Genomic DNA, 25949 nt, shown 5'->3' on the forward strand with positions numbered 1-25949 from the left:
TTCACATGGTTGAAAACTATTCAGGAACAATAAAAGAAACAAGCTATTGATACATTCTACAACATGGACAAAACTGAAAAAATTCTAAAAAAAAGAAGCCAGAGCCCTGGGAGGGTAGCTCAGTTGGTTACAGGGCTGTGCAATGTTTCTCTCTCTTTCTCTCCTTTCACCTCTCTCTTAAAAACAAAAAATTAGTAATTTTTTTTTTGTATTTTTCTGAAGTTGGAAATGGGGAGGCAGTCAGACAGACTCCCGCATGCGCCCAACCGGGATCACTCAGTATGCCCACCAGGGGGCAATGCTCTGCCCATCCGGGGCATCACTCTGTTGCAACCAGGGCCATTCTAGCACCTGAGGCAGAAGCCATGGAGCCATCCTCAGCGCCCGGGCCAACTTTGCTCCCATGGAGCCCTGGCTGCAGGAGGGGAAGAGAGAGACAGAGAGAAAGGAGAGGGGGAGGGGTGAAGAAGCAGATGGGCGCTTCTCCTGTGTGCCCTGGCCGGGAATCAAACCTGGGACTCCAGCACACCAGGCCGATGCTCTACCACTGAGCCAACCGGCCAGGGCTAGTAATTTTTTTTAAAAAAAGAAGCCAGACACAAACGACCACATATTGTATGAGTCCATTTATTTTTTATTTTATTTTTTATTATTTATTTATTTATTTGTTTGTTTGTATTTTTCCAAAATTAGAAGTGAGGAGTCAGTCAGACAGATTCCCACATGTACCTGACCAGGATCCACCCGGCATGCCCACCAGGGGGCGATGCTCTGCCCATCTGGGGCATTGCTCCATTGCAAGTGGAGCCATTCTAGCGCCTGAGGCAGAAGCCATGGAGCCATCCCCAGCACCCGAGCCATCTTTGTTCCAATGGAACCTTGGCTGCGGAAGGAGAAGAGAGAGATAGAGAGGAAGGAGAGGGGGAGGGTGGAGAAGCAGATGGGCACTTCTCCTGTGTGCCCTGACTGGGAATCGAACCCGGGACTTCCACACGCTGGGCTGACACTCTACCACTGAGCCAACTGGCCAGGGCCTTTATTTTATTTTTTCAAGCAAAGTAGAGAGAAAGGGAGAAAGATGAGAAGCATCAACTCAGGGTTGCATCACTTTAGTTGTTCATTGATTACCTCTCATATGTGTCTTGATGGGAATGGTGGGGGGGGGCGGAGTGGAACTCAAGCCGAGTCAGTGACCTCTTGCTCAAGCCAGCCACCACAGGATCATTTCGGTGATTCCACGCTCAAGCTGGTGACCCTGTGCTCAAGCCGGTGACCTCAGGGTTTTGAACTTGGGACCTCAGCATCCCATGTCGATGCTCTATCTGCTGTGCTACCACCAGTCAGGCTGTATGATTCCATTTATATGAAATGTCCAGAATAGGCAAATCTAGAAAACAGCAGAACGGTGGTTGCCTGAGGATGACTGACTTCACACGGGCAAGAGAGAAGAGGGAACTTTTGGGAATGATGAAAATATTCCAAAATAGGATAGTGGTAATGGTTGCACAACTCTGAACATTTATGAAAAATCACTGCATTGCATACTTAAAATGGGTGAATGTTAAGGGATGTAAATTATAACTCAGTAAAACTTTAAAAATCAGTGATGCAAAACAGAGGCAGATTAGGGAAGCATGACTAAGCAAACTTGGAATGTGGATGTACCTGACTGTCCTCAAGTTAAAAAAAAAAGTAGTTGCACCTCTTCTTTGTGCCCCGTGCTGGGTGCACAATAATGGAGAGCCTCCAGGAGCTTACCATCCACACAGGACGAGCAGACAGGCCACTGCTCCGGTGAGGTAGGGACACGCACAGGGAGGGGCACCGGGCCCTCCAGAGATGCTCTCCTGCAGGGGTGCCATCTAAACGGACACCCTGAAGGGCCGTTTTCAGGGAGGCTGAGTGGGGACAAGTGCCCGGTCATGGTGGCTTTCTATGCCATGCTACTGAACCTGGGCTTTTATCCTAAACTGTAAACCTAAAAAAGATAAATAGGAAGCTGAAATCCATCAAAGAGGAAAACATCTCCCATGAGAGCAGATTGGGAGCAGTGAAGTGTGGGATGTCTATATGAGCTGTACGATTCCTGTGTCATGTTTTGGTTGTAGAATGTTATCAGGAGCAGCAATAAAAACCAGTAGTGTTTGCCTTTGGCGTGAAGAATGGGCTCTGGCCTGACCAGGCGGCGGTGCAGTGGTTAAAGCGTTGGACTGAGATGCTGAGGACCCCGGTTCGAGACCCCGAGGTCGCCAGTTTGAGCGCAGGCTCATCTGGTTTGAGTAAAAAAAGCTCACCAGCCTGGACCCAAGGTCGCTTGCTTGAGAATAGGGTCACTCAGTCTGCTGAAGACCCATGGTCAAGGCACATATGAGAAAGCAATCAATGAACAACTAAGGTGTTGCAACGAAAAACTGATGATTGATGCTTCTCATCTCTCTCCATTCCTGTCTGTCTGTCCCTATCTATCCCTCTCTCTCTATCTCTGTAAAAAAAAAAAAATAGGCCCTGGCCGGTTGGCTCAGCGGTAGAGCGTCGGCCTGGCGTGCGGGGGACCCGGGTTCGATTCCCGGCCAGGGCACATGGGAGAGGCGCCCATTTGCTTCTCCACCTCCCCCTCCTTCCTCTCTGTCTCTCTCTTCCCCTCCCGCAGAGAGGCTCCATTGGAGCAGGGATGGCCCGGGCGCTGGGGATGGCTCCTTAGCCTCTGCCCCAGGCGCTGGAGTGGCTCTGGTCTCGGGAGAGCGTCGCCCCCTGGTGGGCAGAGCACCGCCCCTGGTGGGTGTGCCGGGTGGATCCTCGTTGGGCGCATGCGGGAGTCTGTCTGACTGTCTCTCCAGCTTCAGAAAAGAAAAAAAAAAAATTACATAATGAAAAAAAAAGAATGAGCTCTGCTGCTTGTGTGAGGGGAGGAGTCCGAAGAACAAAAAAGGGAACAGAAAGTCGAGCAGATGCGCATAGCCAAAGGTCACCAGCCCACTCACGATGGGCTCCCTGGTTCTGAGCAAAAGGTGTAGCCCACGTGGAAAGGCCTGGTGGTACTTTGCAGGCACAGGCCTTTCTCCCGTAACACAGCGCAGAGAGAGCCTGGCTGCCTGTTGTGGCACGGAGGTGCCTGGTTCTGTAATCTACACGATTTCTTCTCTTTCCCTCACGGCCTGGGCTGCTTCTCTGAAGTCCATCACAGCGCCAGGCAGCAGACCTCCCCACGCTGGGCGTGGAGCCCGGACCCTCAGCCACTTTAAAGGTCAAAGACACTGCTCTCCTCAGGCAAACCTGGCGTTCATATGGAGATCTGGGCTCAGCTGTTAACAGTAGCACCAGCAGTTGGACCAGGTTCAGTTACTTGCTCTTCTGAGGCAGTTTCTCCATGCTAACCTGAGCCGTGCTGCCTACTCTGTGGGGACTCCTGAGAAGGCAGAGTGAGAGCAGACAGTGCTTATGTGTGAAACACATGCTGGTGGGGTGTACGTGGAAACTGGCATACCCTTCCAAAAAATGAACATATAAAGTTGCCATCCAAGTACAGCCATTACCCAGAGGATAAGCCTGACCATAAGCTGATTTTTGGAAAAGTGTGAATGAGGCCCTGGCCGGTTGGCTCAGTGGTAGAGCGTTGGCCTGGCGTGCAGAAGTCTCGGGTTTTATTCCCGGCCAGGGCACATAGGAGAAGCGCCCATCTGCTTCTCCACCCCTCACCCTCTCCTTCCTCTCTGTCTCTCTCTTCCCCTCCTGCAGCGAGGCTCCATTGGAGCTAAGATGGCCCGGGTGCTGGGGATGGCTCCTTGGCCTCTGCCCCAGGCGCTGGAGTGGCTCTGGTCGTGACAGAGCAACGCCCCAAAGGGGCAGAGCATCGCTCCTTGGTGGGCAGAGCGTCGCCCCCTAGTGGGCAGAGCGTCACCCCCTGGTGGGCGTGCCGGGTGGATCCCATTCGGGCGCATGCGGGAGTCTGTCTGACTGTCTATCCCCGTATCCAGCTTCAGAAAAATACAAAAAAAAAAAAAAAGTGTGAATGAAGAATCTCTTAATATCCACAACCCAGCAACCAGGGTGTAACCTCGGGAAGGCAGATCAGGAACACGCTTTTGTTGGAAAAGTGAACATGAAACGTAGGAGTCGAGTTCTCAAGGGGAGACGCCCACACCTGAGTGCCTCAGCTGTGTCCCAGCCCCAGGGCCCCGTCTCTGAGGCGGGACCTACAAAGAATCTGTGCTGTACAATTCTTCTGGTGACGTAGGAGAGGGGAAAGGGGCAACAAACGGTGACCGAAGGTAACTTGACTCGGGGTGGTGAACTCATAATATACAGATGATGTATTCCAGACTAGTACCTCTGAAACCTGAAATTTTATTAACAAATGTCACCCCAATAAATTCAATAAAAATAAAAGAATTTTCTAGTGACTGCAGCTAGTTGGACTCATGTGCACCAAAGCCCCTCGGGCCTGGGGTATGGAAAGGAGCTGGAGGCTCCAGGCCGTCAGCAGGCCCACCCGTCCACTGGGGGCTCACTCTGGGGTCCGACGGCAGCGAGTGAAAGGGAATCCAAGAGAAGGGTGGTCAGGGTGGGAGAAATATGTGACGTCTTTTGTGTATTTTTCAGCAAACTGCTTTTGCTCCATCTGGCTTTTTCCTTATTTTCACCTGCATATTTTTACTTTGTCCAATATATTTTTATTACTGAATTATAATAAAAATACAATTTACTTCTAATATGTACTTAAAAAATAAATCAGGAAAGGGCAAGAAGATATTAGAAGTGTACTCTTTATTTCTCTTTGGTTTCTTAACACAAGACATGCGTTCTATAAATAAAAGTAAGATTTTCTGGGAAACAATAAATTGGGGAGGCAGGAGCATAATTTCTACCTACTCACATCTCTGTGGCCAAGTCAAAAGGCTGATCTTCAGCTACCATCTTGGCTTTGACCTCAGATGAAACCCATGTGCTATCTAAGGGGATATGCCCGAGGACATAGAAGGTCAGTCCTCTGCTCAGAGCTGGGCTGGACCCCAAGCCCATGGAGCAGAGTTATCTGTCCTACCTCCTAGTCACAGCCTTTCACAATATCGTTGGGTGATGTCTCTTCTTTTCACAGCGTTACTGGAAAGGCTTCAACACAAAGGGCCAGATCAGCCATTTGCAAACATTCACCATCATACTGAGGAATGGCTGTGAAGAGTGTGACAGTGTCGCTGTTGGTGCGCCTGTGCTCGGGGCCCCGGTCCAGGAGTTGGCTTCATCTTACCTGGAACTGCTGTCAGGTGCAGCATGTCACTTCCACACCCGGAGGTGGGAGTGCACTCAGGCAGGCCACAAGAGCAGCAGATCACGGAAAATGATCTACCACCCCAGTGGCGGAATCTGGGCCAGCACCCTAAGGACCAGGCAAGGCCCGTTTATTAGCCCACTAACGGATTTTTCACACCTTCACAATCCAGGCTTGTCAGTGCTGCTTCAAATTCACAAAACAAGGGGTTTTTTTTATAATAAGATGAGTGCTGACACACTCCCCTCTACCAGGAAATACAGACCCCCACCTCCTTCGAGTCTACTTCTAGCCAAACCAAGAGGGAGTGCGGAATGTCAGAGCTCCTCCACGAGCTCAGGCTAAACTCTCTCAGACTCAGTTGTTAAAAAAGAAACAAAACAAAAACATCATTTTCAAGTGCTTGTAACAGAGGCCCAGCGCCTAAGTGGCAGGCAACAAAGGTACTTCTCCTCTGGATACATGGCGATTGCACCCTGGTAAACCACGGAGGAAGACGTCTCAGGCTCCACGTTGTGCCTTTCTGAACAGACTTCCAAGCCCCAGCCGTGGACTGGAGACCACCCAGGTGGAGATCAGGACCCTAAGACCCAGTCTGCACTAAAGTAATTGTACCCTCTTTTAGTCTTCCTGGAAGCATTGTAAAACACCAGATTTTGGCAGCAGCAGTTGAAGGACAGCTCCACTGCCCAGTGCATCGGTAACACAAGGTGTCCTCCTGTTCAGGCCCTGCTGTGCTACATGAAGGTTCAATCCAGGGAAGGGGAGGAAGGAGCATGGGGTATCTTCAAGAGGTCATTTGCTAAGCTCAGAGGAAGAAATATAAACTCTGTTCTTTGTAGCAGCAAGAGTCTTTCAGCCTTTAGTCCTCTGTATCATAAAGTCAGTTTTGCTTGAATGTAATGGTCCACCTTGCTGAACAGTCTGCCAAGGGCCGGAGGCAGGCCAGGCCCCTGGAATTGGCGAGTGGATGGAGGAGCAGTGGACTGGCAGGATAGACAAGTTACCAGACCAAGCCAGCCCACGACTGGTGGAAGGACCAAGTCCTTGGTGAGGCTGGAGGTACAGATGTGCCCCGGAAGCATCGCAATGAGACAGCTAGCTAAGAATGACGACGGGCAAGTGAGACTGGCCAGACCCGCCGTTTCTGCTGGTCATGTGAGAAAGGAATGACAGTGGGGTGGGGAGTCTGAGTGAGCGCCATGGTGGCAGTGGGAGGTAACCACAGGGGCACCCGGATCCTCCAGTGACCAGCTGGGAGCCCCCCCCTAGAAGAGTGGCAGTAATTCAGCAGACTCGCTAAGCCTACGATTAAAAAAGTCCTCTGATGATGGGTGTGAAGACAAACCCCATGAGCACCTTGCCACAGGACCAGTCGAGTGCACTGACTCCAGACACGCTGGGGCTCAGAGGGATCCCCAAGTGCTACACGAGGCCTCAGGACCCTGGGATCCGAATGTGGGGGCGGTCACCGCCCTTTTCATGTTGGGTGGTTTTCTATTTAAACACAGATTTCCCTTTAGTGTCTTTTTATTTGTTCATGTTTTCTTCTTGCAAAAAATGTTCACTTAAAAAAAAAGTATTTTTCTTTCCAGTTTCTTTCAAGTGTTTCTTTAAATTTCCCTCAGTTTCTTTCAAGTATCTTTTTTTCTTCTGTTTCTCCTGAATAAGATGAAAAACATCTCACCAAAATCCCAAAATCAGACATGGGAAAAGCTTCCGTTCACCCTGCTTCCCAGAGACGAGGACAGAAGCCTCTGCGCCCAGGACAGAAGGAGCTGCTCGCCTGCTGCCAGGCACCTGACCCAGACCACGCCCTCGCCGGCGGGGAGAACACGCAGGCGTGCGTCGTCCTGTCCACGACACCCCGTCCGCACAGGCTTGGCCGCTGCAGCCACCCTGCACAAATTGGCCACTACATGGTTGGAGGACAGCAGGCGAGGAGTGTCAGATGGAAGGCTGTCTGCCTGGGGTAGCCCAGAGCTGTGGCAGGTGGAGCTGGAGATGTGTGGACCAGCAAAGCAGTCGCGTGTCACCAGCTGTGGGACCCAGAGGGGCTTCTGTCCCATGCTGTGCATCTTGATGACCTCAACTTGGAGGTCACAAGGGCAGCACAGTGAGGGAAGACTTAAGCACCTGGAAAAACTGTACCTCTGGCGAGCTCACATGTCCCCCCGTCTTCTGGCCACTGCCTCTCCCGAGAGGGACGGCCCCCGGGAGGAAGCGCTGTGTTTGTACCAGATCCCTGCCCCACCGCATCCCATTCTCCATCTCAGATGGTGAGGAGAGGAATGCAGCCCACACCGACCCCTCCCTCGTGACATGCCATGGGGGCCATAAATGTCCAGCGGTCTGTCTCCGGGTCGTACATCTCCACCGAACTGAGGTTCGACTGTCCATCATAGCCCCCCACAGCATAGAGGCGCCCACAGCTGGCCACGAGGGAGACGCGACTGCGGCGCGTGTGCATGGGCACGATCAGGCACCACTGGTCCGCGACGGAGCTGTACACCTCGGCGATGCTGAGGAAGCCAGAGCCGTCGTAGCCCCCGCAGACGAACATCTTGCTCCCCAGAGAGGCGGCTCCGTGGCGGCAGCGCTTGTTGAGCATGCCGGCGGCTGGGTGCCAGGTGGCCGTGTGGTGGTTGTAGTGCTCCACCTGAGTAGGGAAAGAGGCACAGGACAGTCAGAGCCAAGGCCCAGGCATGGGTGCCCTCGTGGGCAGAGGCCTCACAGTGTCAGACCCCAGCGGGACGCCCAGGGACGAGGACTTCTGCCAGCACATGCTCTGGCTCTGACGCTGTCCCCTCTGCTCTTGGGCCGACAGGGACAGGTGAAAGAGCCTAATCGGACCCCTTCCTTCCATTCTGTCTAAGGAACTCAATGAAGGACTCGCCCATGGCTGCTCCACCGTGGAGGGACAGAGCCGGCGAGGGCAGGTCTCCCGAAACCCGTCCAGAGTGCGTTCCCACTGCAGCCCTGACGGACTCGGGGACCCAGCTGCTGGTAAATAGCTGCTGAGGTTTCCTTTCAAACAAATTATGCAGAATCCAACTGTCTGTAGTCACACGCTGCCGTCTAATTGGTCTTACTGTAGGCGCAACCCCCACCAGGTCTCATGAAACATTCGATGCAGAACCAAACAGGGTTGGGAGGAGTGGCGACACTCGGCCTCCCTGGTGCACATCGGTTCCCATCCTCAGAATCTCAGAGCTCACACAGTATACGGCCCAAAACCTTGCTGGCCGTATACTTGAGCTTACCCAGCAATGGGAAGGCTCAAGTTTCTTCCAGAAAACCGCCTTTGCAAATAGCTCTCAAAGAAGGAAGGAGTGGGTGCCCTCAGCCCAGCAACAGCCCAGACTCACGCTGTTGAAGATCTGCAGACCGTCGTGACCGCCCGACACATAGATCCTGCCCTCAAAGACTGTGACCCCAGCAGCACTGCGGTTCGAGCTCATTGGGGTCACCACTGTCCACCTTCAGGAAAGAGCCAGAGCAGAGGGGAACGCGTGAGATCTGGTGTCCCTGTCCTCCAAAGACAGCAGAAAAAGGTTCGGGAGCACCGTGCTGTTCTCCTTCTCGGCCTGGGCAGCCTCCCCGCCTCTTAGTCCCCTCGGCCACCACCTGTGGACAGCCTTCTCTGCTGCTGCCTCGCCCCCAGCCTCAGACCCTCAGTGGCTCTTCTCCAAGGCCCTGAAATCAGCAGGGCCCAAACAAGGCCTCTCTTCCACGTGGGCTCCTCCCTGCACTGCCCGACCTTGTTCAAGGCTCAGTAGCTACCTAGTTGCTGTACTTGTAAACTCGGCATTTTTCTGGCCTCTTCTCCCTCATCCCTAACGTTCATGTGGTCGCCAATTCCCGGCTGGCTCTCCTCCCAGCCACCGCTTGTCCCCATCTCCTGGCCTCTCACCTGGACCACTGAAACAGCCCTCACAGGTGGGCTGGCAGTCAGGCCATTTCCGTTTGGACCCTGAGCAGCACATCCCTCCAGTGGCTCCTCACTGTCTCCTCTAAGGCAGTCCAACTTCCCTAAGGCGGTTCTTTACCATTCGCTCCTGGTTTACCCACCAGCTTCGCCCCTGCCACGCACCCCCCATGCCTGCTCCCTGATCACACCGGGCACTGTCTTATCTCCGAGATTCTCTTCTTGTCTCCCTGACTAAATGGGCATCACCCTCTATTCATGACGGGTCTAACCCTGCCTCTCCCTGAACCTCAGAGATGAAGGCGTTCCCCACTCTGTGCCCCAGAGCACCAGACACAGGCCCCTGGGTAGGACAACCGTGATGTACCTATGGCCCAGCAGACTGGGGGGTACTTACAATCTTAGACATCCTGCTTGCTGCCTGATATATAATAAGTTAGTTAAATGAATGGAATATTGGCTCAAAAGCACTTTCATGAATCCCTTCTACTAATGTGCTTATATTTTGTTACATAACATGAAAAAATTACTTAAATGAAAAATTGGGGCTAACGCTGCTAGTGTTTTCCAAAGAGTGCTCCACAAAATCTATAAGATGGTGCTAGGTGTTATATAAAATGAGGTTGGCCCTGGCTGGTTGGCTCAGCGGTAGAGCGTCGGCCTGGCGTGCAGGAGTCCCGGGTTCAATTCCCGGCTAGGGCACACAGGAGAAGCGCCCATCTGCTTCTCCACCCCTCCCCCTCTCCTTCCTCTCTCTCTCTTCCCCTCCCGTAGCCGAGGCTCCATTGGAGCAAAGATGGCCCGGGCGCTGGGGATGGCTCTGTGGCCTCTGCCTCAGGCGCTAGAATGGCTCTGAATGCAGCAGAGCAATGCCCCAGAGGGGCAGAACATCACCCCCTGGTGGGCATGCTGGGTGGATCCCGGTCGGGCGCATGTGGGAGTCTGTCTGACTGCCTCCCCGTTTCCAGCTTCAGAAAAATGAAAATAAATAAATAAATAAATAAAATGAGGTTAAACAGGTCTCTTTACTGCAGAATTTTCCATCTTTAAAATGCTGGCCCTAGCCGGTTGGCTCAGCGGTAGAGTGTCAGTCTGGCGTGCGGGGGACCCGGGTTTGATTCCCGGCCAGGGCACATAGGAGAAGCGCCCATTTGCTTCTCCACCCCCACCCCCCTCCTTCCTCTCTGTCTCTCTCTTCCCCTCCCGCAGCAAAGGCTCCATTGGAGCAAAGATGGCCCGGGAGCTGGGGATGGCTCCTTGGCCTCTGCCCCAGGCACTAGAGTGGCTCTGGTCATGGCAGAGCGACGCCCCGGAGGGGCAGAGCATCGCCCCCTGGTGGGCAGAGCGTCGCCCCTGGTGGGTGTGCCGGGTGGATCCTGGTCGGGCGCATGCGGGAGTCTGTCTGACTGTCTCTCCCCGTTTCCAGCTTCAGAAAAATACAAAAAAAAAAAAAAAAAAGCTAACGTTGGCCCTGGCCGGTTGGCTCAGTGGTAGAGCGTCGGCCTGGCGTGCAGGAGTCCCGGGTTCGATTCCCGACCAGGGCACACAGGAGAAGCGCCCATCTGCTTCTCCACCCCTTCCCCTCTCCTTCCTCTCTGTCTCTCTCTTCCCCTCCAGCAGCCAAGGCTTCATTGGAGCAAAGTTGGCCCGGGCGCTGAAGATGGCTCTATGGCCTCTGCCTCAGGCGCTAGAGTGGCTCTGGTTGCAACAGAGCGACGCCCCAAATGGGCAGAGCATCGCCCCCTGGCGGGCATGCTGGGTGGATCCCGGTCGGGTGCATGCGGGAGTCTGACTGCCTCCCTGTTTCCAGCTTCAGAAAAATGCAAAATAAACAAACAAACAAAAAACAAAAAAACCCCAAAACGCTAATGTTGCATTATGAAGAGATAAGGACTCTGGGGGTGACATCAATGTTTCCAACTTCTTTGACTATTAGACCATGTAACTTTTTAATTTTTTTCAAATCATATCCTACCCACTTTATGAAAGTGCTGTTCATCTATTCCTTATCCTTTCACCTGCGTTTTCATTATTATAATGGGCTGATTTAGCTCAAACAGAACATTAAATAAATGCTTCCAGTGTATATGCAGACTATTTGTTTTTAAAATTTAATCACTCATTCATTTCCTCAAAGGTTATTAAATGCCTATTACAGTGAGTCCTCAGGTTATGACACAGTTCTGTTCCTACGACAGTGACATAACCCAAATTTTGGTGTAAGTCGAAACAAACCCTAGACTAAATGACTTACCTATCCTAATACAGTTGTAAAATAACTAGAACGTAAAAACACAACTAAGCCACAGAAAAAAGAAAACGACGTAAATATACTGCATGGTACACGGTACTGTAGTAACAGAAAAAAATGAATGTAAAAAAAAAGTATGGCACTAACAGCAAAAGCTGAAACACTCACATCTCAAATTTTCACAGTTGTTATGGGCATGAGGATCGTAAACTTGAAGTGCCATACGTAAGACTGTCATACCTGAGGATCCCCTGTACATGCAAGGTACTACAAGGGCTAACAGGGTAAGCTACGCTCTATTCACCAGAAGCCTGATTTCGTAACTACCGCTGCCATGCTTCATTCTGTTCAGCAAGCCCCAGGCCCCGGAGGAGGCGGAGTCCTTACTTGTCTGTCTCAGGTGAGTAGGTCTCCACAGAGTTGAGAGAAGAGTTGCCATCATAGCCCCCACAGACGTAGATCTGCCCGTCCAGCACGACAGTCCCCATGGCACTGAAACAGACAGAGCTGTCATCCCCGACAGGCCTCAGGCTCTCTGGGGCAACCTTCATGCTCACTGGGAAATAACCTTAACCGCAGATGCCTCTTTCCAGAGCAGCCTAAACCCCAGGTGTGTGGTTAACTGAAGGCGGGACATGGACGGGAAGGAAGCTGCTCTGTGGCTCCTCGTGTCTTCCGCCCTGACTGGGGCTCCCTCCCTGCCCCCACCAAGTCCTTCCTACATCTCATGCTGACCCTCCATGCTGTGCTCGTGGTCCTGTTTACCTTTAAGGCCCTAGTGAAATTCCTCGCTCTTCTCAAGAAGCCATCCTGACCCCTCAGCAAGATTCCTCCCTCCCGACCCACACTCCATCAGGGTGACCCTGACAGCGCTTTGTACACACAGGCCCTCAACACGTCTGTTGTTGCCATGGTTTCCCCACTCTCTTCACTATCAAGTTTGACACGGACCTAATTTGTTGCAGTAGGTGATGGAACAGCTCCTGTTGTTGCACACTTATACATGTCAGGTACCCTGCACACTCACGTGTCGGGTACCCTCCAGTCACACGTGTCAGGTACCCTGCACACTCACACGTGTCAGGTACCCTGCACACTCACGTGTGTCAGGTACCCTACCCTGCACTCACACGTGTCACGTACCCTGCACACTTACACATGTCAGGTACCCCGCACTCACACACGTGTCGGGCACCCCACACTCACACACGTGTCGGGCACCCCGCACTCACACACGTGTCGGGCACCCCGCACTCACACACGTGTCGGGTACCGTGAACACTCACACACGTGTCAGGTACCCTGCACTCACACACGTGTCAGGTACCCTGCATTTGCTACTTTCCACCCTCGCCACACCCTACTAGGAAGCAGCACCACTGTCACCATAGCTGGGGGCAGCCCCGGCACGGGAGGCTGGGCCCCTCTCTCCGGCTGCCCAAACAGGCATCTTGGACCTAAGAGACGGGCCCCACTCCCATGCTGTTCACAATGCCAACCTCTCCTAATCCAAAGACCCAGGGTCTGGTATAACCATGTGCTCTGTTCTACACAGAGCCTCGGAGAAATGAAACATGAACGCCAAGCTTCCCGAGTCACTGTTTTCAAACCTGATACTGGAGATGATTTATAAGTATACCTGGGTGTCTGACAAATAGGAAAATAAAATAGACCAGGCTTCCTGCCACCTTTCAAATATACACAGCAAATCAAACTGACGCACACAATGTCCCTTTGAGGGATGTGGTAATAGACCCCCTGAGCCAGTCTGAAAGAGGGAAGGACCTGCCTTCGGCAGGGACTGTGTGTGGGAAGATCACAAATCACTGGACCTGGCACTATCCTTTCAGAAGCAGACACAGCAGCAACAAAAAAGTCTGAACTATGAACTAGGAGGTAAGAAGGAGCACGAAGGGGTAAGGGAAATGCCGACAGTGGGGCTGCACTCAACCGCAAGAGAAAGCGGGAAGACCCGGGACAGGGAGGAACAAGGGCAGAAAACAGCCCGTCACCAACCGGCGGGGCAGTCATGTGGGACATCAGGAGGGAAGCGACTGGGAACATTTTAAGGTAGCCTATAATTTAAAGGGAGGAAGTGGAGCTGGACCCACGCTACTAATAACAGGGCATTAACCAGAGCGAGGGGAGCAAACAGCTGGAGAGAGGACTTTCCTCCCAGACAACTCTCCAAACCCACGGCATCAAAGCTAGAAAGCAGCCCAGACAAACAAGGAAGAACTGATCGCAGTCAAAGAAACAAGGCAGCCACGGTTGGGGGTATGGACCCATGAGTCATTCGAGGCCACAGAAAGCGGCCAAGTATCCAAGGAGTGCGGAGGGGAGCCCCAAAGTGGCAATGGGGGGAAGGGGGAGGACCATGAGAGCATTAGCTCACTGCCTCAGGATGAGCAGATCTCACGGAGATATTTTTTTCTCCCCAAACCAGCTATGACTCCTTGTGAATCTGCTCTTATTGGCACAAAGGCGGATTCCTCCTGGCTTGAGGCACCAGTGAAGACAGGGCGTGTGTATCACGGCTATGACCCTTCCATGTGGCAGGGGACTTGCTTCCACACTGACTCTTCTTCCTCACCACACATGCAGTCACTTGAACTTTTTGTGTGGTCACATGATCTTCTAAGTAGTGAACCCACAATATGGCCCGAGGAAGCGATCTGTGAGGTAAATACTCAGAAAGTTCCTTAAAGAGCAACTGGCCCAGTCATTTCAAACTGCCCCTTTTAAAAAATAATCCTATAACTTTTCCCCCCTCAAGGTGGGCACAGGTCAAGAAGCTCAGCACGTGAAAGTGACTCCGTAGCGCTGTTCTGGTTAAACAGGCAGGGGCTGCACTGCTGTCCTCTCCTCTGTCAGTCCTGGGGGAGAAACACTGGGCTTGCACCTGAAACCACTAACCCACTCCAGGCACGGCGGGCAGTTCACTCTGGGCAGTGGCTCACTGAGGGCGGAAGTCCATGGAGCCTGTCCAGCCCCACCTCCCACTCCAGAGCTCCCACTGCTCAACCCAGGGAACACTCCGCACATCCGACGGAAGGAGAGGTGCCCCGTCACTCCAGCACCAGGAAGGTTAAATGGGCACCGTCTGGATGTCCTGCCACCCTACTTCTTATTCAGGAAATGTGAGTAAGCAAGTAGTGATGGAGGGATGTGTTAAGAGACATGTGGACTTGGTCCACCTCCCCGGTGCCCATGTGCGCATGCGGGGGAGGGTGTGTTCCCCGGAAGTGAAGGACATTGCTGGGGTTCACGGTCCCCGGGTAGTGAAAGCACATGCCTGCCCGGGATCCTGGGGGAAAGAAAGTATGAAGAAAAACACCTTGGATTTTCCTCTTATCACTCCTTATTCTTCACGTTTCCACTTTAATTCCACCTCTTCCCTGAAATCTTCCCGACGGTCCAGTCTAGCTTCTCTCTCTCACCGAATCTTCCATAACACACATCTTCAGGCCTGATCTGGCACTGAACTAACAATACGACTCCACACGTCCATGACTCGTCTCCCGAGCTCCTCACCGGGCCAGGCGGGCACGGTACTTTAAGCAAATGGGGGCTCGCCCATCAGGAGGAGCCGGCAGTGGCCGGCTGGGCTGCAGGAAATTCCCAGGCCAGGGCTCCTGCTTCCTTATGTGCCCTGCTTGTCTACGTGGCACTCCCCAGACGCCCTGGGGGCTGCTCGGGGGCACAAGTGGCTTCCGGAACAGAGTACCTTCTCTTGCTGTTCATGCTCCCCACTCTGGTCCATGTGTCCGTCTCTGGGTTGTAGACCTCCACTGTGCTCAGCCGTAGCTGGCCGTCATATCCCCCGATGGCATAGAGAAGCCCGTTCACTACAGCCACGCCAACGCGGCTGCGGGCTGTTGTCATGGGATGGCACTTCTCCCAGCGGTTGGCGATGGGGTCGAACACTTCCACCACATTCAGGGAATCACCTGCATAAAAATTTGCTACTCAAATTTAAACAAATGAGACCACTCGTTTAGATCACAACTGTTGGGTACTGATCATATGGAATGTTTAACTTGATTCTATCGGCACTTCCCACAGAACTTCTCAAGCTGGAAGGGCCCACTAACAAATTTCAGCCACAATAATGGCAAACCTAATTCTTTGAGGAAAATCAGAATCAGATGGGAGGCATTCACTTTCTAGAAAGGGTAATTTTAAGTTGCAACGAGGTACCCTGCCTGCTTAAAGCCAGAGATAAAGGAAGATCAATACCCTCTTCCCCGAAGCAGGAGGCATGCCCAGAGGAAGGGTTCCAACGCCCATTTTTACTTGCTGGCCCTTGACCCTGGGCAGGAGGCTTTGTGTCCCCAGCCTCTGCTCTCACAGCTGGAATGAAGACAGCTCCAGGGCAGAGCAGCCGTGAGGGGGAAGTGACGTGATACGTAAATAACCTAGCGCAGTTCTAGCACAGACTAACTGCTCAGTGAACAGCAGTCACAGTAGCAAGGAATGAGAATTCCAAGCCTACCTTTCATCAGGCTTTGGTGCAAAACAAATAAAAGACTTCCCTTCCCTGCTTCACCCTGCTCTGGGGCACAGGCTGTCCACTGAGAACTTAGAGGTCATGTGGTTAACGAGCAGCAGAGACTAGTGCCCACTTTTCATTAACTTTCTATTAAAAACAAAACTTCCAGGACTGCCCACCAACTCGCCACCTCCCACAAAGCTGGATGACAGTGAAAGGCCTGGCCTCCACACTGGAGATAACAACGCCCTGTGCCACCATCCTGCCAGGATTCAGGTGTCTGTATTGCCGTCTCTACTAAATCTCTACGGCCCTGCAGTGGTGCCCGGGCGGCAGGGGGGCGGGGCTCCATGGGGCTTCCCTGAAACCTTGACTGTATGATACAAGAGCTGCCAAGAGCACACGACGGTCAAGTGTATCACAGGAGCCCACAAGTACTGTGGAGAGTGGCAGCCACTGTGTCTTTGGAGAACTGTCCCGACAGTGACATTCTTACAGTCTAACCCAGGGATCCATATGAGCACAGGTGATCAGCCTGGTAACAGAGCTGGGTCTCTGACTATGTCCTATCCAGGGCTGAGCCCGTCCCACAGCCAATGTGAATTTCAGAAAGAGTGCTGGCTCAGGAGCCAGGACCCAAGTTCCCAAGTTCCAGTCCTTGCTCTGCCAAAATCAACTTGTAAAAGTTCTCTGGGCCTCAATTTCCCCATCTGTAAGGTAAGGGGGACAGGCCTCAAGAGTTTCTAAGGGCCTGTTTGGCTCCGGTATTCTGACTTAATGGTGTCAATACCTGACATGTTCTAATTACAGAACAATTACATAAAATGGAGACAGGCAAGGAAGGTGACACGCAAGGAGAGGGACCAGAGGACCAGGCTAGGCTGTTTGGAGCTTCCTCATCCACAGAGTCCCAGGTGCTCTGCCACGGGGGAGGTGCAATGTACCTGCTGAGTTGAGGCCGCCCACGGCATAGATGAGCCCGGCGATGGACGTGCAGCAGCGAGGCCGAGTGCGGAAAGCCGGCAGGTGGGGCCTGCGCTCTGGCATGAGGTGGTAGTCTTTTGCTTCGTCTACCAGGTCCCTGGAATAAGGTACAGGATGCTAGGACGGGAAGTATCTTCCCAGTGAGGTCCACAGTGGCATTTCCAAGCCTGGCTTCCCCACCTCCAACTGCAGGGGAACCCGGGAAGCAAAGCCTTCTGGAAAGCATGGTCTCAAAGAACCCAGCTGAATCCAGTAGAAACCGCACACAGCTACTGAGACATACTCAACACTAGGGGAGCAAGGCAGGCTCAGCCCACCCTGGCTAACATAATCAGGATGTATATCTTCTTTTTGTTTGTTTTTTTTGTTTTGTTTTGTTTTTTTGTATTTTTCTGAAGCTGGAAACGGGGAGAGACAGTCAGACAGACTCCCGCATGCGCCCGACCGGGATCCACCCGGCACGCCCACCAGGGGCGACGCTCTGCCCACCAGGGGGCGATGCTCTGCCCCTCCGGGGCGTTGCTCTGCCGCGACCAGAGCCACTCTAGCGCCTGGGGCAGAGGCCAAGGAGCCATCCCCGGCGCCCAGGCCATCTTTGCTCCAATGGAGCCTCGGCTGCGGGAGGGGAAGAGAGAGACAGAGAGGAAGGAGGGGGGGGTGGAGAAGCAAATGGGCGCTTCTCCTATGTGCCCTGGCTGGGAATCGAACCCGGGTCCCCCGCACGCCAGGCCGACGCTCTACCGCTGAGCCAACCGGCCAGGGCCATGGATGTATATCTTCTAACAGGCACACATCTGGCAGGAGGAAAGCAGGGTGGTGGCTAAACGAGCTGAGTTTGGAAGGTTCCAGCAGCAGCGTGTGCAGCCTTTATCCTGTGGCCATTCTTCCTTTCCACCCCCGTGGCTCACGGCCTGCAGTTACCCATCTCTCACCTGCACTGTGGCGACAGAGCCAACTGCTGCTGTCTGGTATCCCTGCCTCCAGCCCCACCCTCCATTCCACCTTCCACACTATAGTCCAAGCTGTTTTCCTAAGAGCCTTTGATTTTACGGCTACACACTGTCTACAGAGTAAAGCTCAAACTCCTCAACAGGACCTCTGAGACTGAGGGTCACTGGGTCCTAGCAACCGGCAGGCGCACCTCCACCCCTACCTGACACACACCTTCAGTCCGCTTGTACCAAGCCACTGACTTCCTCCAGAACCCGCTGTGAGTATGACAAGCAATTTGAAGGAGGATAAACACTTTTGTCTGCAGTTCTACTTTTGTAACAATGCCCCGGTAGGGCTTCCATCTTCTGAGCTGTTCTGGCAGCTCTCTGGCCATGTCACTGACTTACTCTGGGTCACAGTTTCACATGCTGGCTCCATGCCCCACCCTGCCCATCACTGTAGATGCAGCCCAAAGGCACCTGAGAACAGAGCACTGACTAACACTGACTGAAGAGGGGGAGGGGTCCCAGAAAGTCACCACTGAGTCAGCTGCTGGTATGGGCAGAGTCAGGGCAGCCAGTACAGATGTCTGTAGGTTCATAAATATCTCAATGGACGGAGATACTACAAAATCCTCAGATAACTTAGGGGGGGAAACCCCCTCTGCTTTGATACTCCCATATTGCACATTCCTCTGCCCAAGATGTGAGGCTGGCTCTTCCAGGTTCTAGACAGAAGGCAGACCAATCTGGGTGCCCGAGTTAAGACTGATCACTCCAAACCCTTCCCTTCCTAGGTGGCCACGATCCCTTCTCTGCGCAGACGCTCAGCAGCGCCCTCTGCAGGCCCACCCTGCTCACCTGCACTTGTGGCAGCAGCGCACCAGGTCGTCCTGCTGCACGCGGTCCGAGAGGAACTGGGGCCGGCAGAGGGGCAGACGGATGTTGGACAGCAGCTCAGGCAGGCAGGGCCCCCTTTGCTCCCGGTCGTATCTGACCCAGGCCAGCGCAGCTTCAAAGACCTGCCATGACAGAGAGCAGAAGCTCTGACAGCCGGTCCCCCCAGTCAGAGACCACCTCCCTGGACCCCTCAACCTAAGGTCCTCCACTCCTTCTACCAAGGCAGTCTCTGAGTCACTCACTCTGTCCTTCCTGTCTCCTGAATCCACTGTTTTCTCTCCACTTCCCCAGCTACCTCATTCGGTCCAATCTCAAAACACAAACCTAGGTTACTGTAAGAGTTGCTGGCTTTCCTCTTGACTTCCTAATGAAAACCTGTCGATGTCTGCATCGCAACAAAATCCCTGTTAGCCTTCCTTCCTGCTGCTCCTGCGCACTGCTCCTGAATTCCCTCCACCAGGCTGGCTGCTTCCCCTGTTCACACTGTCCCTGTCACCTAGACTGTCCCCACATCTCCTCCTCTTCATCTAAACCCACTCCCCTTTAAGAGCTGACTCAAGATCCATGTTCACCAAGGAACCTTCCCTAATGGCTCCAGCCACAATGGTACCTCTCTCTAAAACCCTCCAGCCCTTACAGACATATCACTCCAAAAACGTGAGCCGCCCGGTCATATCCTTGCTCTTGGGAAGAGCGAGTGTCCACACTGCTGAGCTCACAATCCACTTTCTACTGCTCACTCACACCTAGGGGTGACAGCCCTCCAGACACAAAGGAAATGAGCTGAGTGGGACCAGCTCCCTTAAGGCTTGCCTCCTGGACCTGGGGCTTCTTCTGCTGAAGTGCAGCTTCAGACCAGGCCAGGACCAGTGACTTCAAACCTCCCTAGCCGCTCAGCCACAGACCTTGTTAGACTTCCCCACTGACCAATGAGCAGAGGCCTGGCCGCAGTGACGCCCCCACCTGCAGGGCCAGGTCCGCGTTTCCACCGCATTCAAAGCCCTCCATCGCCCAGCTCGCCACCCTCTGCTCAAGCAGTATTTCCTCACCACTCTTAATACAACTTGCACCACAGCTCTGTTGAAACAAAAGGATTGCCCTTGGGTCCTCTCTGGCTACTAGGACCCTACACTCTCAGCTAAGCTTTTCTTGACCACCCCACGAAGGTATTCCTTTGTCCTCAGAGGACTGTTTGATCCCTCACACGGCGCTTTGCCAACAGCTTCTCCTCCTCCTTAGTTCTAAGTACACTAGCACCTGACCTCTAATCCCCACAGCTCAGTAAAGGATGACAATCAGCCTTCGACAGGGCTCCCTCTCCCTCAGCCTCCCTCTCAGGTCTCCCCACTCTGAGCCTATCTGCTCTCCCCTCTCCCATCCATGGGCTCCATGGCTTATTATGCGGCACCCTCACTTTCCCAATGTGCGCTTATCTCCCTTAGTCACCCTTACCCAGAAAAATCTCTACTCTGGTGAGTTCAACGCCCCCTGCTGTGCCCGACAGAGCTCACTCTAAATTCGTGACTGCTAACCTCAAGCCCTCTCCATTTCCCTAGCATCATCCATTTGCTCTCCTCTCCTCCTAGAGCTCCCGTTCATACCTACTCATCTCTCCTCACACTTCTAACACTTTGTCCTTACTCTCAGATGAAACAAGTTAGAGGAGAATGTGAGTAGAATCTACTGCACCTCGCTGCTCACTCTGCCCCGCCGCCTGCACTGGGGGTGCACCGAACGACCGCGCCCCTATCAGACCCACAGCCCGTGCCCCAGCTGCGTCCCTTCCTACCCCAGGACATCAACCCAGCCAGTAGTCTCCCTTTCCTCCTACATTACCAGCTCTTCCTTCTCTTCTGGAAAATTCCCACCAGCAGTCAAACTGCATTGTCATTTCTCTCATCCTAACAAAAACAAACCCCTTCTGACTGCAAATTACCCACTGGCAATGGCCCCAAGGCTCTGCTTTCTCTTAGAAAAAGATTCTTTCAAAAAGTTATCAAAACTTACTTCCAGTTCAACGCAGCATTATTTCTAATAGTAAATACTGGAAATAACCTGAACACCCAAGAATAAGGGAAGCAGCGTTGATAAAGCCAATAGAATATTATTTTTTTTTTGAAGGGGGAGGGGTGGAGAAGCAGGTGGTAGCTTCTCTCTTTTTTTTTTCTTTTTTCATTTTTCCGAAGCTGGAAATGGGGAGGCAGTCAGTCAGACTCCCGCATGCACCCAACCAGGATCCACCTGGCATGCCCACCAGGGGGCGATGCTCTGCCCCTCTGGGGTGCCACTCTGTTGCATCCAGAGCCATTCTAGTGCCTGAGGCAGAGGCCACAGAGCCATCCCCAGCGCCCGGGCCATCTTTGCTCCAATGGAGCCTCGGCTGCGGGAGGGGAAGAGAAAGACAAGAGAGGAAGGAGAGGGGGAGGGGTGGAGAAGCAGATGGGCGCTTCTCCTGTGTGCCCTGGCCGAGAATCGAACCCGGGACTCCCGCACGCCAGGACGACACTCTACCGCTGAGCCAACCGGCCAGGGCCGCTTCTCTCTTTCTTTAAATTTATTTTTTATTTATTCATTTTAGAGAGGAGAGAGAGAGAGAGAGAGAAGGGGGGAGGAGCAGGAAGCAAAAACTCCCATATGTGCCTTGACCAGGCAGGCCCGGGGTTTCGAACTGGCAACCTCAGCATTTCCAGGTTGACGCTTTATCCACTGCACCACCACAGGTCAGGCAATGGAATATTATTTAGACACTAAAATGTATAAGGTTTTCATGAAAAGAAAAAAAAACCTCAAATGGAATATAATAAAATAAACCATAATAAACAACAACTGCATACACATCACGATCTTCATTTTGTTCAAAAAGAAGAGAAACTGAAGACTGAGAAGAGCAGCACCCCAGCCACTGGCAGGTCGCCGCCGCGCCCACAGACCTGCTCCTCGGACTTGACGTTCAGCTCGTCCCGGGACACCAGCTCCAGCACGTCCTCCAAGGGCAAGGCCAGGAACTCCTCCGACACGGACACCTCCACGAAGTGCTGGTGCACGAAGCTGTTGGCGGCGTCATACAGCACGGCACACATCATCGTCTCGGCGAACTGGCGCACGCCCAGGCAGTTCTTTGGGTGAAGCCTTGAGCATAAGCAAAGAAAATGAAAAGAACAAATTTAGAGGAAAAAAGAAGGTTACCTTCAATCATTCTCAGGTTGGATCTGGGCAGAGCCACACTAACTCTGTCCTCAACTTTGGAAACTCTGTATGACACCAGGTCTGTCTCTCGGACCCAACTTGTCAAGGTTTAAGATGAAGACGGTAGCCTCACAGGTTCTGCCTCACTTGGACCTGGTATTCTGGGCACCTAGAGGGAATGCACACCCTGCAATGCAGCTCTCAGAAGAGAAGGAAAGGAGCACAAGTGATAGAAAAGTGGTTTGCTTTCCCCTGGCTGCCACCATTCTTTTTTTTTTTTTTTTACATTTTTTAATAAATAAAATTTAAACTTAATTGTACTCGTACTGAAAATCAAGATCAAGCGAGCTTTTGCCCTTCTGCTCCATGGGAGGTTTCTGTCCTCCCTGAGCTCGCCTTAGGACACCTGCGTTACCGTTTGACAGGTGTACCGCCCCAGTCAAACTCCCCACCTGGCACTGTCCCCGGAGCGGGTCGCACCCGGCCACACCGGTCAGCAGGAAGGCACCGAAGTTGCAGAATGAGAGCTTAACCCTGAGGAGAGGGGACTTCTCTAATATCGGAACCTTACACTTTTTTCTGTTTTTACACAGAAAGAGGCTCTCTGGGTCTCACTGTTCAGACATCCAGAAATAGCATCCAGCAGCTTCATACTGTCAGTGAGTCCATTTCTTTGCCACGCCTTTTATATACACTCTCCAGAATCTTTTTAACAAAACTGCAAAGCAATAATTGCTCTCACTTTTTTTTCTTTTTCTTTTAGCAAGAGAGAAAGACAGGAAGGGAGAGAGATGAGAAGCATCAACTCATAGTTGCAGCACCTTAGTTGTTTATCGGTTGCTTCTCACACGTGCCTTGACCCGGGGACTCCATCCAAGCCAGCGACCTTGGGTTTCAAGCCAGTGATATTTGGGCTCAAGCCAGCGACCTCAGGGTTTGAACTGGGTCCTCACTGTCCCAGGTCAATGCTCTATCCACTGCGCCACCACCTGGTCAGGCAATTCTCTCATTTTTAGATGAAAAACTCAAGCTCAGAGAAACTAAGAATATATCACTGGGGCATGAAAAAACTGCGCTGGTATAAAAAGCCTTCTCTTAAGCATCTTTTAGGTGACACTACTTTGTAACACAGCCTGGATCCAGGGTTGGCAGTGATGACCTCCGAAGCCCCTAGGTGGAGCTGTTGTCCCCTGTGAGAGTGGCCACCTCAATCTTTCCTGAGTGCCACTTCCTTCTCCAAGTTCTGTGGGAACACAGAGATGAACCAAGTTGAGCCTGTATCCTTAAGAAGCTCACAAATGAGTGGAAAAGACAGTCAAGCCTAAGTGCTCCAAAGACCCAGCAAACTGGCAGGGATTCCCGGAGTGACCAGGTCAAGTCCCCAGCACAGGCCCGGCGCTCGCATAGCTCACCGCTCTCGGAGAAACGTGCAGCAGGCATCTTTGATGCTCTGCAGCTGCAGGAAGCTGGCCCCCATCAGCAATGACTGGACATTCTGCTGGTCAATGGCAAGGTGGCCGTTGTAGGCAAAGTTGATCAGAGCCTCCAGGGCACTAGAGGAAAGAGGAGAGATGCTCTTCAGAGATGGGTCTGGGCCCATAGGAGACTCGGGCAGTAAGTGAGCTGATACTACAATACTACCCGAAGAACAGATGCCCCCCTCTAAAATCTGTTTCATCCACACCCTTTGAGAACTTATCTGAATGGAAAGTTATTTCAGCAAAGCCAGAATCGTTCTACTACCTGCCTTTACTGCCCAAATACTCCAATAACAAAATTCTAAAATGAGAGCAATTATTCACAATACCACTACTGAACAAGTCAATGGTGGTCATTTGTCTAGGTTCATTTTCAGTCCCTATTTGCCTCCATGTATAAACTGTACAAATATATTTAATACTTATGAGGCCCTTTACCATGTTGCTACCCTGCCTTCATGTTTATTGTTTTTAGTGGCTACTTTATAGAATTCCAGCATGTAAATATGCTCTAATTTATTTCCTTTATTGCTAGGCATAATAGCTATTATCATCTTATTGCCATTATAAATAATGTTTTTGGATTATTGTTTCTTTGGGATAGATTTCCACAATGAGATTTCCAACATTTTCCTCCCAATTCACACTGAGAATGAAATCCAAATTCTGTCTGTAGGGCTGTCTGTGGTCCGGCTCCGCTCCATCTCTCTGACCTCATCACCTTCCACTCTACCCCCTCCCTCTATTCCATCAAGCTGAACACACTCTCACCCCAGGGCCCAGGTACTGGCTGCCCTTCCGTTTGGAGGGCTCTTCCCTCAGATGTCTCTCTCCCTCCCTTCAATCATCCAGAGGCTACCACAGCTTCCTAGCTCCTTTCATTGTGAGATTAGGCAACAAGTGACAGTTACTGGCTAGTATTTTAAAGACACTGGTTTATTTACTGTCTCTTCCCCAACAAGAATGTCACTGCCCTGTGTGACCTTGTGTAGCATATTTGCCGTTCAAGTCCTAGTACCCCAGAACAATGCCAGGCCCACAGTACGTGTACAGGGGACTCCTGAATACAACCTAGGTTATAAACATACAACCTCAGTTCACAGATTTGCAGCCAAGTCTTTCAAGTGACATAAACATAGCTTTTTCCTTTTGAAGCCCAAAAAGGCATACTATGGAGTATGTTTATACAAAGTCTGCAGACAGAAATCAGGAAAGTATTTCCATGAAGAGTACCTAGCACAAAGTGACTCTATATATTATATAAGGACAACTTCAAATAAGTGCCTAAATGATGTGTGAGGCCAATACTATTCGTTGTTATGGAGGGCTATCTTGGATGAAAGATATTTAGATGGGATAATCTTTGAGCCTGACCTTCTCGGGCTTCAATATTCTTATCCATCAAATAACCATGATTTCTGCTACCTTCTAGACTAGCGTTGCCCCATATAATAGTCATTAGCTATTTAAAATTACATTTAAATTAATTGAAATGAAATACAATTTAGAATTTAGTTCCTCAGTCCCGCTAATGACACTTGATGCACTCACAGCCACATGTGACTAGTGGCTACAAATTCTGGAGAGTAACAGAAGATTTCCATCATTGCAGAAAGTTCTAAAGGACAACACTGCTCCCGACCCATGAGGAGACACTTATCTGAAAAAAACATTTTGCCAGCTAAAACGACTAGCAGAGAAGAGTGCAGGGAACTATATACTACCACCTTTGTACCTGTCCTAGCTGAAAAACATATCTCAACTCTAGCTTCTATTAAATGTCTATTCTAATAGAGTAAAAACCCATCAAAACTTGCCTCACTTTAGCCCTGTCTCAGGCCACCAGCTGAGGTCCTAACTTGTTTACTAATCACGATGTGCATGGACCTGTGCTGTAGAGACCGCATGCCGCTGCAGGCCCACAAGTGGCACCAGGCACCAGGCCCCTGCCAACTGCCGGAGGAGTCAGTACCTTGGGTCCATTCCCTGCATCACAATCTCGTCCTGTTTGCACTCCATCATGTCATTTGTAAACATCGCGTGGAAATACGGGATGGAGGCTGCTAGAACGATCCGGTGAGCACTGAATTTGTGGTCCCCAATCTGTGGACAAAGTAAAATACAAAGTGAGATACTGAGGAACACTAATACAAAGACCCAACCTGCCCCTTCCACGGTGGAATCCACTCCCCACTGGAAGGGCACTGAAGGCATCCCACCACATGACGGCCGAGGCTTATCGTGAAGATCCCTGAGAATTTCCAATTCAGTGTACTCAGTGTGTAAAGAATGTAAACAACACACTTAAAAATGGTTAAGAAATGTAAGCCTGAACGCTGTGAGTGGTAGTTTTTACTTTTATGGCAGTCTTCACTGCACCCCGCCCCCCGACTCCCTCACCAAGCCCAAGTCCTGACTTCTCTAACACTTAATCCTGATCCTGGTTTATTAGAAGGCAGGTGAAATAGACAAACTGGCCAAGAACCTTGAAGCCCCTAACAGTAGGTTCCTCAAGAAGAGTAAATACACAAT

General features: G+C 51.8%; 1 protein-coding gene across 3 annotated transcripts in view; it reads right to left on the reverse strand.

The window, feature by feature from the left end:
* Nucleotides 1–4747: 4747 nt before the first annotated feature.
* Nucleotides 4748–25949, reverse strand: part of KLHL18 (kelch like family member 18) — a 53088-nt gene continuing 31886 nt past the window's right edge. For 2 of the 3 annotated variants that reach the window (XM_066245825.1, XM_066245827.1), the window contains exons 2-10: nt 25390–25520; nt 23352–23492; nt 21684–21882; nt 18715–18875; nt 16882–17018; nt 15173–15410; nt 11833–11937; nt 8635–8746; nt 4748–7925 (exon numbers count right to left, since the gene is read on the reverse strand). In XM_066245825.1, the coding sequence (XP_066101922.1) occupies nt 7539–7925; nt 8635–8746; nt 11833–11937; nt 15173–15410; nt 16882–17018; nt 18715–18875; nt 21684–21882; nt 23352–23492; nt 25390–25520 (1611 nt within the window). In that variant the 3' untranslated portion in view covers nt 4748–7538. The remainder of the gene's footprint in view (nt 7926–8634; nt 8747–11832; nt 11938–15172; nt 15411–16881; nt 17019–18714; nt 18876–21683; nt 21883–23351; nt 23493–25389; nt 25521–25949) is intronic. The other variant, XM_066245826.1, reaches the window with a different exon arrangement.

The sequence above is a fragment of the Saccopteryx bilineata genome, chromosome 10, assembly GCF_036850765.1.
Source record: "Saccopteryx bilineata isolate mSacBil1 chromosome 10, mSacBil1_pri_phased_curated, whole genome shotgun sequence".
NCBI lineage: Eukaryota > Metazoa > Chordata > Mammalia > Chiroptera > Emballonuridae > Saccopteryx > Saccopteryx bilineata.